This window comes from Culex pipiens, chromosome 3, assembly GCF_016801865.2.
Source record: "Culex pipiens pallens isolate TS chromosome 3, TS_CPP_V2, whole genome shotgun sequence".
NCBI lineage: Eukaryota > Metazoa > Arthropoda > Insecta > Diptera > Culicidae > Culex > Culex pipiens.
The window spans coordinates 124,650,904-124,667,338 of record NC_068939.1 but is presented as its reverse complement, the minus strand read 5'-3'; the positions used below and the strand labels follow the sequence as shown (position 1 = coordinate 124,667,338).

Here is a 16,435-nt window from a genome sequence, read left to right as displayed (position 1 = left end):
TGATACCTTCAGATCGTCGCTTCATGCCTCTATCACAGAGCCACGAGTGAATTGATCAAAGGAGAAATGGTTGGGCTTGGTTGGGCTTAGAGGATGACGATTCTCGAGATTTTCAGTTTCCCGGGAATCGAGAGTTGAATTTGGACATTTCCCGGGAATTCCCGGGACCCGGGATTTTTTTTTTTGACTATTCCAATAGCGCCAAAAAATTAAAATGAAAAGCAATAAATTTGTTGTTTTCAATGAATTCAGTTGCAATTAATTCATACTTATTCTATTAAACGTTAATTTAAGTAGCCTCATTATTGTGATGAATTATATAAAACCTTTAGATTTTTTTTATTTCTGAATCTACAAATTCAAAATCGTTTCTGGACCTTTTAAAACTCAAAATTGTAGTTCAAAATATTTATGAATCTTAATTCGCACTGAGTGACTTTTAAAAAGTTGCAGTTTTTGTTTTTTTTTTATTTTTAAGGTCAACTGTAAACATTCATTGAAGAAAAAGTTCAGTTATCAGGAAAACCCAAATGTTTTCAAAAAAAAACTTAATTATGAGGATTGCTTTGCTGAAGAGAAAATATGGAAATTGAACTTCACTTGAAAAAGCTTTTCCCTCTTAGAAATAATTAAAAAAATAATATTCGAAAATCAAACATTTGATTTCATTTCTGGGGTGTAACTGCTAAATATTTTTAAGGTAAATTTTGGGGTCCACATTTTTTTTGGATTCTCTCAATTATAGTTATTGGAATTTTTGACAAGTTAAAATTTACACTTTCTAAATAAGAAGATTAGAGAAGCATTGGTTTATTCGAACTTGAACATTGAATATTCAACATTCAATGTATTAAACAATTTTGAATTTTTAAAAATTTTCTTCTGAACAGTTTATATAATTTTGCTTCAATATTTATAAGTTTAAAATTTCCCGGGAGTCTCGACCGAATTTCCCGGGAATCGAGAGGTCCAAAAATGGTCAATTTCCCGGGAAATTTATCCCGGGAATTCCCGCTCGTCACCCTCTAGTTGGGCTGAACTGTATCTAAGGATTTTTGATTTCAAAATTAGGGTGAGTCACATGTTGCACCCATTTTACCAATTAGAATATGTTTCGATTACAAAATGAAATGGATTGTCGCAAACTTGTTTTCAATTCGAAGCGTTTGAAACATTGCAACGTATTGTTGCAAAAATATCACATATTTGTTTCTATAGCAAAACAAAACAAAAACTGGACTTAGTTAAATGTATCTTGTTGCAAAATGCTAACCCCGAGATTATATTATGTTATTCAATGATTTTTTTAAATATATTATTTATATGTTTTATACATTATTATGTATTATTTTTTTCAGTGATTCGACCTTCCGAAGTCTCTAAAGAAACCTTCAAAAATCGCATTTATAAATTTTAAAATTATAGATTTTTGGAAGTAAAGAATTTTTAAATTATAGATTTTTGGAATCGAAGAATTTTTAAATTTTGGAATTTTTAAGTTATAGAATCGAAGAATTTCACAATTTCAGAATTATAAATTTGAAGAATTTTAAAATTTCATTTTGAGAGGCATTTTTCATTGTTAAAATTTTTGATTCATCGAAATTCATCGAAAAACTGTGTTCCTTTGCTTTTTTCAATTGTTTCTCTGACATTTTAATGAAAATGATGCCTGATAAAGTGATAAGATACAGTTTTAAGATCTGACAACCCCTTCTAATGTTATGTGCACTTAAGAGATACTAATATTCTTTTTCGATGCAGTACCTTAGATATTTTGTTGAAACTGCTAAATATCTTAACATTTTCAGATTATGTTTCGGATAAAAACAATAATAACTTTAAAGGTTATTTTTTCGAATATAAATATATAGGATATTTATTCACTTTTATTGTATACATTGAGATAGCTGCATAAGAATACGAATTTCATATTTGTTTCTTGCCGTAATGCATCTTTGTTTGTGTGTGTGTGTTTGTTTTGTGTTGTTAGCTGTCTCAAACTCTACGGTAGCTGTTGTTGTTGTTTAATTTATAAATCAGCTTTTAATATAATATCATATATAATAATTTAATCCTCATCGATGCTCTTGCTGCCCTAGCGTGCATTTTTGTTTTGCATTCACTGACCCTAGCATTGTTCACGCTCGCCTGGCCGCTTCGCGACTCGCGCTACACATACACAGAATACTATTCTCCATTTTATAAAACTATTTAGCTGCTACGCGGTTTACAAATACAGTATAAATACAACCGAAACGGAAATTTACAATACTATCCAACAGTTTTTAGTGTTTTGTTTTTGTCGTCTTATCAACTAGGACAGTGTGGTGTGTTTGTGTTCTCTACGTCAGTGAGTAACAAGTGATGAAACTTAATTTTGAATTTTACGGTTTAAAGTAAAATTTACTGAAACGGTTGGGAAAATAACGCAATAACGAAACAAAAATAACAAACCAATTTAAATCTACTTTTTTATGTTCCTTATTAATAACTTAAACCAAATTCAATCATGATACATAATTTTTGAAGCTGCTTTTTCCACTTTTGGTGACATTTGGTTTTTTTTATGATTTTAGAGTTTTCTATATCCAATACACCGGATTTCTACTCAATTTAGAAAAAAAGTTAATGCAAGCTTAATACTACTCAACAAAAGCAATTTTATGGAATTATTTTTTTGCAAAACTTTTTATCAACGTTTTTCATAAATTAGAGAAAAAAGTAGCTTTTTAGCATTCTATTTCCAGAAGCTTGCATCCGGATGTATGGGTTGGTAAGTTGGTGTGGATGGGTTTTGTTTTTTTCGATTTACTTGTGCTAGGTTTTAAGAATGAAAATTGAATTTACAAACATGTTTACTGAACGGTATTTAAATATTTACAACTAGCGCAAAATTTTGGCTGGTTGAAAAAACATAACTTCAAATTTTTTTTGTGTTCTAAAGATAAATTATTTGTGATTAAAAAGTTATGTTTTTACTAGGATTATTTTTACAAAAATACATCAAAATTTATTAAAGCGAGTCGAGCTGCTCGCTTGATTTTCAGCTGTAAATAAACAACACGTTGCCCAGATTTTGACATGTTTGTCGTAAAAAGGGCGGACTCACAAAAAATCAAACTAATGGTTTTGAATTGAAAAATACAATAGTCATGATTGTAAAATTACATGATTGCTGTGTAAGAGTTTTACTTACATTGTTTCGCAAACAAAAACATGACAACACGTATTATGTGAACTTTGTTGATGAAATTAAAATTAATTGAATCTAGTCTAGAATCATGTCAATTCGGCGACGTGCCATCCGGCCAACAATGCTAAAGTATGGACTTGAAAAATCACACTCACTATTATGAATCAATGTTAATACAATTTTTTTCATTTCCTTCAATAAAACCTAGCACAAAGCAATCATTTCCACTTGATCCAACCTAAACTTTCGACATCCTAACCTAGCACAAGCATTACAAACCCCTTGCAACTCACTTTTTACGCTTCTGAGATTCCGCGTACAATCATGAGAACGGATTGCTGCGCCGCTTCAGCGATCCAAACTTTTTCTCCGCCTCCAGCAGCATCTTCTCGTTCCGGATCACCTCGAAGGGGGCAATCTTCATCAGCTTTGCGCCCACGCTCGATCCACCATGCCTTGGACCGGATGCCGCGGCCGCCGCTGCCGGATGCTCTTCGAGCGCATCGTCCGACGGAAAGTCCTCGAAGCTCATGTTGCTGAAGCCCATCTTTTTGCTGACCTTGGCCGTTTGGCGGTGCTGGTCCGATTCCGCGGCGCCGTTCCCAACCGATTTGTCCTTTTTACCGAGCTTACTGGAGACCTTTTTGTAGCCGGACACGTTCACCTTGACTTTCGAGCTCAGTTTTGACGGGATGACGAGGACGTGGTTCCCGGTGGAGGTCGTGCTGGACGTTACGCTGGCTGAATCGTCTTTGCTGGCTCCGCTACTGCTGAGCTTCTCCTTGAGCGAGTTATACCGGAGCTTGTCCTTTTTGAGGAATCCGGTACCGCCGCTAACCTTCGAGGAACTCTTCACGACGGGTTCGCTGCTGTCGTACTCGTCGGACTTGAGCTTCCGCGCGTCATCGTCGTCGCCGTCCGGTGCAAAGTTGACGTAATTGTTGTCCGGTGAGATGCTGGTCGCGGTCACGGAGCTAGCGCTGTTTGTGCTCGTTTGGGAAGGGATCTGGCCAAAGTTGATGTAGGTAAGGCGGGCCGTCATGGGTGTACTCAGCGGGGGTTGCTTGAGCGCTGGAGGAGCAGCGGAAGCTGGCGCTGGTGCGGTTGGAGGTTCGAGGAGGATTTGTGGCTTCGGGATCGCCGATGGAATGATGTGCGTTAAGGCAACCGAGCCGGGTTCAACGGAGACGGTCGGGATCGGGGTTGGCTCGACGATGGGTTGCGGGGCCGACAGGACGACCATCGCCGGGAATGGTTCGGATCCGAAGAGATCGGTCCGCGGGTTGGGTAGAGGGACTATTTCGGCGACTGGAGGTTTTAGTGGGAGGACGGTGGCCTCCGGTAGAGATCGACGGGTTGGTTTGACCGGTGTGGATGTGCAGAAGTTGTCGGTACTTGACGGAAGAGACACCGTGGGACAGTTCTCCGGAATGGGCACCACGTTCGGCATGTACTTGATAATACTGTTTCGTTTGGGAACGGTCGGCTTCCGGAAGGGTGCCATCGCAAACGGATCCAGAACGACTTCGTCCTCTTCTACCTGCTTCGTTCCCGACTCATCCGGTAGGGATTCCGGTGTAAACGGATCCATAAGTACGACGTCTTCACCGCTGGTATTGTTCTCCGGAGCAGACTCGTAGTCAAGTTCGTCGTCCAGCAGCAGAGGTTTGTCCCCGTGCAGCATGTCCTCCTCGCCGGAATCGTCCTCATCGATGACGCTGTGCTTGGAGTCATGCTCTCGCTTCTTAACCCGAACCCTCGTTACGATTCGACTGCTATTGTCCTCGTTGGTGGTCACACTCTCGCACTCCGCATGGTAGGCACTTGATCCACAAGTTTTAATACTCTCGCTTATACAATCGTCCACACTCCCGTCTCCAAACGCTCCCCGGTTGAATCGTCTCGTTCCAGGCTTGCCCGGAATCACCCGTTGTCCGTGGTCCACTTCGTCTCCTTCCATAAAATCGTCGTTCGCACGCAAATCACTCGCAGACCCAATCGAATCGTCCGACTCCCGCTCGTCCTGCTCCTCGACCGTGGCGGCGGTCGTCGTCTTGACGCGCTTCTCCTTCTTTCGCTTCACCTCATCCTTGTTTACCACCTTTCCTCGCAGCTTCTTCACAATCTGTACATTCTTGATCTGACCCTTGTCCACCTTGTGATACACGGCCTGCAGCTTCTCCGGAATATTGTTTTCCACAAACTGCTTGAAGCTTTGCTTCTTCAACCCACCCCCAACCGAATCCGGATAAAACTCCGAATCGCTATCATCCGACGTGACGTCGTTGGAGTTCAGCTTCTCGTACTTGTTGCGATCATCCAGCGGCAACTTGATAAAGTTCGGCGACCCCTTGTCCCCTCCACTCATCAAATCTTCCAGCTTCATCCCCACTTCACCATTTCCAACCACCCCACCCTCCCCGCCAACACTGGCCGCCCCCGGTGTCGCCGCCGCGATCAAGCTCTCCTTCCCACCCCCAGTCGAATGACGCCAAAGCGTGGTTCCACCCGAAGTCGCACTGGAAATTACCTCACTCAGCTTCGACGTCAACTTCGACGACCTACCCGTTTTGTCCTTCAGCCGCTTCGGCAGCGTGAACGGCGCCGACCCGAACGGATCCTCCTCCACCAGCGCGACCTGGTTCAACGCCGGCAGAGAAAACCGCTGCTTCAGCTCCTTCTGCCGCTCCCACGAAACCGCCTGCTCGGACTTCATCTCCTCCGGCGACGTCACGATCGACGTCTGACTGCCGCCCTCGAGTCGCAGCTTGTCAAACTCCGCCCCAAACAGCTGATCCTCGGTGAGCGTCGAGTTTGGGCTGAACGGCGACGGATCGCCGAACGGGTTCCAGGTCGAGCTGGAGCAGGGCGAAACGAGCGATTTCTCACTGTTGGAGTTGCTCAGGACGTGTCGATGGGGCGCTTTGGCCGGTGCGAGCAGCGTCGTGGGTCGGGGTCTCGTCGAGGACGAAGAGGACGAGGGTGGTTCGCTGGGCGGTTCGAAGGGGGACAGCAGCAGGGAGGCGGGCGAAACGGTCGCGGATTTGTCACGGGTAGCTTCCATCGCCGGCACGAGCAGGTGCTTCGAGTCGGACGGGATGAATCTGATGGGGTGGGAGAATCAGAAGGAAAACAGGAGGCGTTACTCGTCTTTAAGAGTTCACGGTTGATGGGATCGTGCAGGTTCGATGGTTCGTTGATGTGTCGTAAGATGATCTCGTCGTTTAAGAAATGTAATCCTCAACGTAAAATTATACCATTTAGACACGGAGATATGATCGCTGGAGATATGACTTGAGATTCAACTACTGCTGAAACGCTGTAAATATGACTTGAGATTCAACTACTGCTGGATCGCTGGAGCAATGACTTGAGATTCAACTACTGCTGGATCGCTCGGGAAATGAAAGTATGACCTGGGATTCAACTACTGCTGGATCGCTGGATCAATATCTTGGGATTCAATTACCGCTGGAGCAATGACTTGAGATTCAACAACTGCTGCATCGCTCGGGAAATGACTCGAGATTCAACTACTGCTGGATCGCTGGAGCAATGACTTGAGATTCAACTACTGCTGGATCGCTAGGGCAATGACTTGAGATTCAACTTCTGCTGGATCGCTGGAGCAATGACTTGGGATTCAACTACTGCTGGATCGCTGGACATATGACTTGGGATTCAACTACTGCAGGATCACTGAAGAAATGGCTTGAGATTCAACAACTGCTGGATCGCTCGGGAAATGACATGAGATTCAACTACTGCTGGATCACTGGAGCAATGACTTGGGATTCAATGACCGCTGGAGCAATGACTTGAGATTCAACTACTGCAGGATCGCTAGGGCAATGGCTTGAAATTCAACTACTGCTGGATCGCTGGATCAATATCTTGAGATTCAATGACCGCTGGAGTAATGACTTGAGATTCAACTACTGCAGGATCGCTGGACAATGACTTGGGATTCAATGACCGCTGGAGCAATGACTTGAGATTCAACTACTGCTGGCTCGCAGGAGTAATGACTTGGGATTCAACTACTGCTGGATCACTGGAGCAATGACTTGGGATTCAACTACTGCTGGATCGCTGGACCAAATATTTGGGATTCAACTACTGCAGGATCGCTGGACAATGACTTGAAATTCAACTACTGCTGGATCGCTGGAGCAATGACTTGAAATTCAACTACTGTTGGATCGCTGGAGCAATGACTTGAGATTCAACTACTGCTAGATAGCTAGGGCAATGACTTGTGAATCAACTACTGCAGGATCGCTGGAGCAATGACTTGAGATTCAACTACTGCTGGATCGCTGGACAATGACTTGAGATTAAACTACTGCTGGATCGTTGGAAATATGACTTGAGATTCAATTACTGCAGGATAGCTGGAGAAATGGCTTGAGATTCAACTACTGCTAGATCGCAGGAGCAATGACTTGGGATTCAACTACTGCTGGAACGCTGAAGATATGGCTTGGGATCCAACTACTGCTGGATCACTGGAGCAATGACTTGGGATTCAACTACTGCTGGATCGCTGGACCAAATATTTGGGATTCAACTACTGCAGGATCGCTGGACAATGACTTGAAATTCAACTACTGCTGGATCGCTGGAGCAATGACTTGAGATTCAACTACTGCTGGATCGCTGGAGCAATGACTTGATATTAAACAACTGCTGGGTCGCTCAGGAAATGACTTGAAAATCAACTACTGCCGGATCGCTGGAGCAATGACTTGAGATTCAACTACTGCTGGATCGCTGGAGCAATGACTTGAGATTCAACAACTGCTGGATCGTTAGAAATATGACTTGCTGGATCGCTGGAGCAATGACTTGAGATTCAACAACTGCTGGATCGCTAGAGCAATGGGCTTGAACTGCTGTAGAATAGTCCAGATAGAGTTGTCCTCTCTTGCTGAAAATAAAAATAAAACCTTAACCACAACCTCACGTAACTCACCTAAAGCCCGCTTCCTGAACGTCACTCCCACCAATAGCTGGACTCCTGGAACCACCAGCACCCGCCTTCGGAAAGTTCTCGCTAAAGTTGGCCACGAACGCTCGATCTACTTCGGCCGCCATCGCTCCCGGAACCGGCGACACGACATTCTTAGGCGACGGGTTCAACGGGGGAGGTCCCAGCGTAAACGGGACACTCGCCCCCGTCAGCTGTGGCTTTGGACGCGATCGTGGTGCCACACTGGTGCCGCTGATGACGGCGGTCTGGAATTTGCGCTCGTGCTGTTGTTCCGCCGAGGCGGGATTGTTGGTGTTGTTGCTGTTGCTGGTGACCACCTGGCTTCTCTGTCGCTCGCGTGCAATCCTCAACGGGTTATCTTTGCCGCTGATCTTGAACGCCACCTCGCACACCTGGTAGATGTTGGGCCGCTTCTCCGGGTCCGGCTCCAGCAGAAACCGAATTAATTGACACAGCTCCGGGGAATACTTGCACTTTTCCGGAATGTTATACTGACAGTGTAGGATCGCCTTGGAGCTTTCGCCGAAAGGCATCGTGCCGAAACAGAGCTTGTACAGCAGCACTCCGGCCGCCCAGATGTCCACCTTGGTTGTGATGCTATGGCCGGAGTTCAAATCAACCATCTCCGGCGCCCGATACGGCAGCGACGTGTTCTTCTGGACCTCCTCCTCAACGACCTTCTTCCCGTGCGCCACCGGATTCAAAAACCGAGCCGTCGCCGACCCGGACTCGGCCAAGATGAACCGGCCCATGTCATTTTGGACGACATTCTCGACCTTCACGTCCCGGTAGATGACCGGCGCTTGGCAGCAGTGCAGGATGGCCAGCGATTCGCACACATCGCAGAATATCTTCAACACCTCGTACTCGCTGAAGCCGGCCTGGCCGCGAACCTTGATGAGGGCCGCCAGTTGGCTCTTATAGTGTTGTGGCATCGTGCTGTCGGTGGTGCTGGTGGTCCATTGCCTTGGGGGCGACCCGGGAACAGGCTATCACTATACCCTTTTGAGCGCCAACGGAATGACCTGAAAAGATGATGATGGTCTGGATTACGGCGCGTCAATGTTGTGAGTGGTTTAGTAACAAAAAAAAAGACGAAAGAATTTAGGATTTTGGGAGTTTTGAACTTTAGGAATTGGAGAAATCTGATTTTTTTGAATTGCGGAATTTAAAATCTTCGAATTTGAGGGCATTGAAATTTTGGAATTTGAGAGCTTAGTTATTTGGATAATGTTTTGAAATCTATGTTTTTGAATATAGGGGAAATATACTAATTCTTAGTCTGAATGATGCTGGATAATCTGGAGTGTTCCTGGAAATTTACTAAAACCAAGTACACCAACCAGTAGAGCAACTTTTTGCGAACACTTCTGTTTAATTTTATTTTTATTAAAAGCTGTCGTATTCCTTTTACAAGCACTTTAAAAAAATATTTCCCAATTGTATTCTAATCAGACGAGAATGCACGTGGCCCCGCCCAATTTTTCTATTATCGGCTGAGTTCTTTTTTTCTTCCAGCGCTTTTTTGTGTCTGCCTAATGCTGCCCCATTAGGTTTTACGCCGACTCGATTTGGAGGTTAGAAAGAAGTGCACTGTTTACATGGACTTAGCACAGTTCGATGCGGTCGTCGATTTTGTTCGGGGAAATTCGTCGACAATCGACGAAGACCATGTAAACAGTGCACACGAGCTGCGAGCTGTCAAATGACGTCACGGTGTAAAACCTAATTTCTGATGAAATTTTAAGCGAACACTCACGAAAAGTGGTATTTATAAATAAATTTTCCTGGCATCACTGGCTGCGCTGCCTTCGATTGGAATAGGTATAAACGTCAAGTGATTCGGCGCGTTTGTTTTTTTTGACAGCGCTTGCAGTTTTTTTTACATGTTTCGGGATTATTTTTCAAGTGAGTGGCTAAACCATGTTCAAAAGAACATGTTGCCGGTAGTTAGAAGCAATATCATATTTTAAGCGCTATGAAAACGTTAATGCGCAAGTGAAAAGATATTGATGACGACTTTCGTTAGGCGGTTAAGCTCTCATCTTGCGTGTGGATGTGTGTGCAAACAAAATGATGAGAAGTTTGTGGTCTAAATAGTTTTTTTAGCTGTAACTGAGCAACAAACTCTCCATATGGCGAAGATAGGTGTTTGATTAGAATACGCATATTTCCCCTAGTTATGCATTTTTTGGGATTGAGAAAAATATGGTTCATCTCAACGCAAAATTTTGTTGATTTTGGTTTATTTTCTTCATCTGAATCAAAAATATTTTTTTTTGAGTTTTAGTTTTATTTTTTTTTTTTTGGCGAGAGTTTCTAAATTTTTTATTTGAATTTTCAATTTAACAATTCTCGAGTTCCAGAATTTATGAATTTTTAATCATTGTGTTTTGGTATTTGGGAGTTTTAAACGTTTTTCGAACTTTTTGGACTTTTTGGAATTTTTAAGTTTAAGAACTTGGGAGTTTGATCGTTTAGAGTTTTAAAATTTGACAGTTTTTTTTTTTTTTTTTTTCTTAACTTATTTTTATTAGGTCCTTTTAGGTGCTGTGACCAGGTTGGGACCGAGGATCAGTTAAACAATATATAATAACAAAACAAAACTCCTTAAATTCCATACTTGGAGATCATGTAACTGACGAGGGTTACTTGGTCCAAGCGGGTCTTGCAGGTCTTGAATCTGCCGATGTACTCGGAGAAAATCCCCCACAGCTCAGCCGAACTATAGAGTACCTCCCCGGCTTCCTTCTCCGTGGCTCCACCGTCTCGGGGGCCACCTTGGCTGCTTCCTGCGGGTCGAGGGCGATCCTTCAATTTTCCGTCCGGAACTGCGCCCGGCAGCGGAGGGAACTCCGCCGGCGTGAACGCCGGAACTGCTGGACTCTGCTTCTCCGCCTTCCTTGCCGGCGGTTTTGGTTTTGACGCCTGCTGTCGCCGCTGGATGAAATCCGCACGCTTGGGGCAGCTGCGGTCCGTAGCTTCGTGGGCACCAGAGCAGTTGGCACACCGCTTTGGCTGGGCTTCCTGGACTTCGCACTCGTCCGTCTTGTGGGGACCCCCACAGTTGTTGCACCTCCCCTTGAGGTGACAGTTCCTGGTTCCATGACCCAGCTGCAAGCAGTTCCTGCACTGGGTCACGTTCGGTCGCTTGTTCCGGTAGGCCTCCCACCGGATGTGAAATCTTCTCAAGCGCTTGATTTCACTCAGCTGCTTGAGGCTGGTGTACCCCTTGGGGAACGTAACAATGTACGGGGTTTCCTCTGACGAGGCGAACTCTCCCTTTCTCTTGATGGCGTGCACCTCCACAGCATCCAGGTTTTGCGATTCCTTGAGGGTCTTCTTGACGAATTCAGGTGAAGCCGACGGAAGTCCTCGGACGACGACGCGGAGTTGCCGCTCGCATCGTTTCTCGTGGGTATAGAACTCCACTTTGTTCGCAATCAAGTGGGCCCGCGCGGTCTCAAAACGCTCCTCGGAGGAACACAGCAATTTGATCCCAAACGGTGTTAGCTTGTAACTTGGCTTGGTTGTGCACGGCGACATTACAGTCCTCAGCTTGGCGTAGCTCGTATTCTTTACCACCAGAGGTGGTGGTTTCTTGGCCACTGGAACCACTGGAACCGGTGAGACGCTTCCTTTCCCGGCTGGGATACCATTGTTATTGTTGTTGTTGTTCCCCGCCAGCGGACTGAACTTGTTGTTGTTGAGAAGATTCTCCTCTGAGCCATCCCCGACAACGGCTCCGTTGCTGGTCTTCCTCCGCTTCCCCGTTCCATTTACGGAACGAAACTGGTCCCCGTCGGAGGATTCTTCCACCTCCATCCGTAAGCACTGTGCCGCGCCACGAAAACAGCAGAAAAAACAACCGCTGTCTCCGGCTGTCAGACGTAAACTGTCAATTTGACAGTTTAGTAATTTGTAAAATGTTTTGAAATTTCAGATTTTTAGTATAGTTTTGCATTTTTTGGAATTTGAAGGTTTTTAAATATTGGGATCTGGAATGTTTAGAGTTTCAGAATTTAGGGGTTTTAAAATTTAAAATGGAATATTTAAGTTTTGTTTTTCTGGAATTAGAGAGTGTTGAAACTCCAGAATATAAAAAAAAACAAGCTTTGAAATTTAAAAATTGAAGAGTTTTGGATGTTTTGGAATTTGGAGTTTTAAAATTTAGGAATTTGGGAGTTTTAAAAGTAAAATTTTGAATTCGAAGCTTTTAAATTTTGGAATACATGAAAAGCATAGCATAGCATAACGGGTCACGCTGGATGGGGTGCTACAATGGTCAATTGGGTTCAAAATTAAGAATAAATTTGTGATGTTCACAAAAATAAAGCTAAAATTTCTGAGTTCAATGACCCTTTGTACAATCGCAAAGGATTCAAAATTGATTTTTAATTCAGTTTTTTTTTTAATTAACTTCGCAGCCCTTCATGACCGAAAAGGTTCTTATTGACAGCTCGTTCCAAGGGGACCATAGTTTATCCATCGAAAAAATCCAGAGTTTTTTTTAAAAGGTTCTATAAGCTATTGTCTTTCATATGTTTATAGGACCTAATAAAAAAAAGTCGAGAAATGTTGTCTTGTCATTTTTTTGCATTAAAATGAAAAAAAAGTGATTAGAAATGGGTTTGAATCGCGTTTTTTACCGTTGTAAATAAATATTTACATAGGGCTTTAGGACCCTATCTAATATTTGACGATTGCCCGGTAAAATAAAAAAAAATGAGAGAACGTAAATTTCCACATTGTGGTCTAAGGCTTAAACACGTAGCCTTGGACCACAATGTGGAAATTTACGTTCTCTCAAGCCTTTAATATTCAAAAATTTAAGAGATCTCAAATTCAAAAATTCTTTAACGACAAAATTCACAATTTTCGAAACTCTTAATTTTGTAAATTCAACAACTCCCAAATTACTTAATCCCAAAAATCACAATTTTCTAAATTTTAAAACTACTATTTTTTTATTTTTTTTATCTTCGTAGATTCTCAAATTAGAAAATTCTGAAACTCTAAAATTTTAAAACGTAACGAAACGAAATTCCCAATTTTCGAAACAGAAACGACTCAATTTCAAATCTCTCAAAATCCAAAATCCAAAATCTTTAATTTCAAGATCCCGTAACTTGAAATTCAAATCTTCGAAATTTAATAACAATATTCAAAAACGCTTATGATTTTAAAATTTTAAAACTTAAATTCCAAAATTTTAAAATTTCAAAAATCTGAATGTTCTAAATTTCCAAAATCCAAAATTCTAAAACCTCCAAAATACCAAAACATGCATACTACAAAACTGTTACATTTCAAATCTCCCAAAACTCTTGAATTTCTAGGTCCCAAAGTTTCGAAACTTTTAAATTTCAAAATTGTAATATTCAAAAATTTAAAAGCTCTAAAATTTCAAAACATCTAACTTCCCAACTTTCTTAAACTTGAAAATTTCAAGTTCCCAAGACATTAAAACTCTAACATTCCTAAGCTTGGGACTGTAAAGTACAGATTGTCAAGGAAGACAGAATTCAGTCGTTTTGAAAAATGAGAATTTTGGAGTCTTGGATTTTGAGAGATTTGGAATTGGGTCGTTTCGAAAATTGGGAATTTCGGAATGAAAGATGTTTTAAAATTCTAGAGTTTGAGAATTTTGTTATTTGAGAATCTACGAAGATAAAAAAATAGTAGTTTTAAAATTTAGAAGTTTTCCAGTTTTGAAATTTCGTAGATTTGAAATATAAAAGTTTAGATGATTTGGGATCTTTAAATTTAAGAGTTTTGGAATTTGAGGACCCTTTTATTAGTTTTAAAGACGTATTTAATTCCTTCAAAAAATGTAAAAAAAATAAGAAAAACCTTGTCTTTATCTTGATTTTAAAGCTCTTTTTTGCAAAATTTTGACATTATGTTTTGGTGATTTCGTAAATCTTGTAATAACAATCGGCTTGCTCACTTTTCACTAGACTGTTGATTATACTTGATTACAATTAAAAATCCACGTTCGATGTTGTAAAAGTACGAGCAAACATTAAGTGTCAGATTAAAATACAAGCATTTTCTTTGCATCTATAACGATCAATAATACCTTTTATGTAAAAAAAAAAGCAAGGCATTGCGATGATTGTAGCTTAATAAGTCTAACTTTTCTAGAAATATATTTAGACTCTAGGATTTCCACAAGGTTTTGAAAGTGCAAAATTCAACTCAAGTTATTTCAAGTCCGGATCAATCAATAATCATGCTACTATTTAAAAACCGTTCTTGCACAATGAACGACTCATGCGGTGGCACCGGGTGACACACGATAAATGCAACATTACGGGCAATGTTTATTTACACGGAATTTCAATGTCACGGCCACACGGTTTATTTCGGAGAGGGTCGTCAATTACACACAAGCAACACTACTCACCAACAGAGTGGTTAACAAATTCCTCTAAACCGTGACTAATTCTCCGCATTCCCGTGGGTGTTGTAACACACTCATCAAATTGTATCCACCTTCCATCGTGATAAGTTTATCTTCAGCCTTAATTTCTTATCAAAAGAGCCAAAGCTAACAAAACACCCCGCAAGAGCACCTTATTTACATTGTGCTGCTGCTGAGGCTGAGGCTGCTGACCGAGATTAGCTGGAAATTTTGTGGAGCACCCATCCTCCTGCAGAGATTGGATATTGGCGTGGGAGCTTTCCTCCGCCTTCTCCGCTGCAGCAATTTGAAGGAGGGCAAACACGAAAAAAAAACTAAACGAAACCGCTAGCTCTCCCACACACATTCGCACACACGCGATTTCCATGTTGCATGTTAGGAGGAAAAATTCGAGCACGGGGAGGAACCTCCCACCTCCCAAGCACCGAGAAGAGACCGCCCCGATATGCAAAAAGCCGACCCAGCGGAAGAAACTTCGCAATAAAAGAGAAAACTTGCCGTGCAGAAGTGAAATGTTTTGGCTACGTCAGCGTAAAAAAAAACTTTTGGGAGGAGGAAAGTTTCGCCGAAAGTTTGATGCAAAAACAATTCCAGCAAACACACTTTAAGCAGCCGGAACATTTACCTGGAAACGCACTTGCACAATCCGGAACAGAACGGCAGCGATTTTCCACCTGGATTTGTAGAAAACGACAAACGAACGACCGACCGACCGACCGACGGAGAGATGTTTTTCGCGACTTTTCACAACCTGAACTGACAGCTGGGCTGCAGTTTTTAGACTTGACAGCTGACTTTGCAAATTTCGACCTTCGCGAATTTGAGAGGGGGTTTGGGCGGTTGAGGTCGAATGAAAGATAACAGAATGGGCGATTAATTTCGTGGTGATCACATATACTGAAAATTTTAGTTAGTTTTTTGCTGAACTTCAGTTAAAATTAGTATGAAGCTGTTAAAGTTTCCTGAAATTTCAACAAGTTTACTGAAGAATTCAGTAGTGCAGAATTCAGTAAATTTAACTGAGATTGGTGTGCTCACCTCGGTGCTCACACTTTCCTCTCGCACAACAAGAATGAAAAACATGCGACTTGTTTCCACTTTACTGGACATTTGCATTTGTTCGCATTTTATAATTCGGATTGACCAGGCTTGGCCGAATGGTTAAGCTGTCCGCTTTGTAAGAGAATGATCATGGGTTCGATTCCCATCTGCTCCAACCTTCCATCGGATGGGGAAGTAAAACGTCGGTCCCGGCCTTCGTTGTTGTTAGGCCGTTAAGTCATTCCAGGTATGGGAGTCGTCTCCCTGCCATATGTACAAACAACACACCAAACCAAGCCTGCTCCGGTGGCATCGCTGGCGGCGGTTGGACTCGCAATCCAAGGGTCGGCAGTTCGAAACCTAGGGTGGAAGGTTCCTAGGAGTAGAAAGAGGTTTGGGTGCTCTCCCCATTCAAGCCTTCGGACTCCTAGGTTCGAGCAGAAACTTGCAATAGAGAACACAAAAGTCCCAAGGGTCGTGAATGTGGATGGTTTGATTTTTGAATTCGGATTGACAGCTACAAAACAAGCGAGCAACCTTGGCTGGATTCGATGATTTTAAAGAAATTTGGAATTTCTCAAGCCAGTTTGACACTGCCAAAAATACACACTTCTGCTTCAAGTGGTTTTCCACATAACTTTTCATTTGCCTCTCGCACTTAAAACGAAAGTGTTTGCCACATGATATTGAAATGTTATGCATTTGAAAAAATTGTGTTGTAAAAATGTTTTGAGAAAAACACACCCCAACTTTATAACAACCTATATTGAACTTTATT

General features: G+C 42.3%; 1 protein-coding gene across 2 annotated transcripts; it reads right to left on the bottom strand.

Moving 5' to 3' along the window:
• Nucleotides 1-3,389: 3,389 nt before the first annotated feature.
• Nucleotides 3,390-15,376, bottom strand: LOC120412930 (uncharacterized). Of its 2 annotated transcripts, none has more exons than XM_039573560.2 (3): nt 15,242-15,376; nt 8,172-9,214; nt 3,390-6,300 (listed from the first exon to the last, which is right to left on the bottom strand). In XM_039573560.2, exons 2-3 carry the CDS (start codon nt 9,122-9,124, stop codon nt 3,519-3,521), a joined length of 3,735 nt encoding a protein of 1,244 aa, XP_039429494.1. In that variant the 5' UTR covers nt 9,125-9,214; nt 15,242-15,376; the 3' UTR covers nt 3,390-3,518. The 2 variants fall into 2 exon arrangements, with proteins under 2 accessions (XP_039429494.1, XP_039429496.1); XM_039573562.1 differs by having other exon boundaries at nt 15,254-15,374.
• Between the last annotated feature and the right edge of the window lie 1,059 nt (nt 15,377-16,435).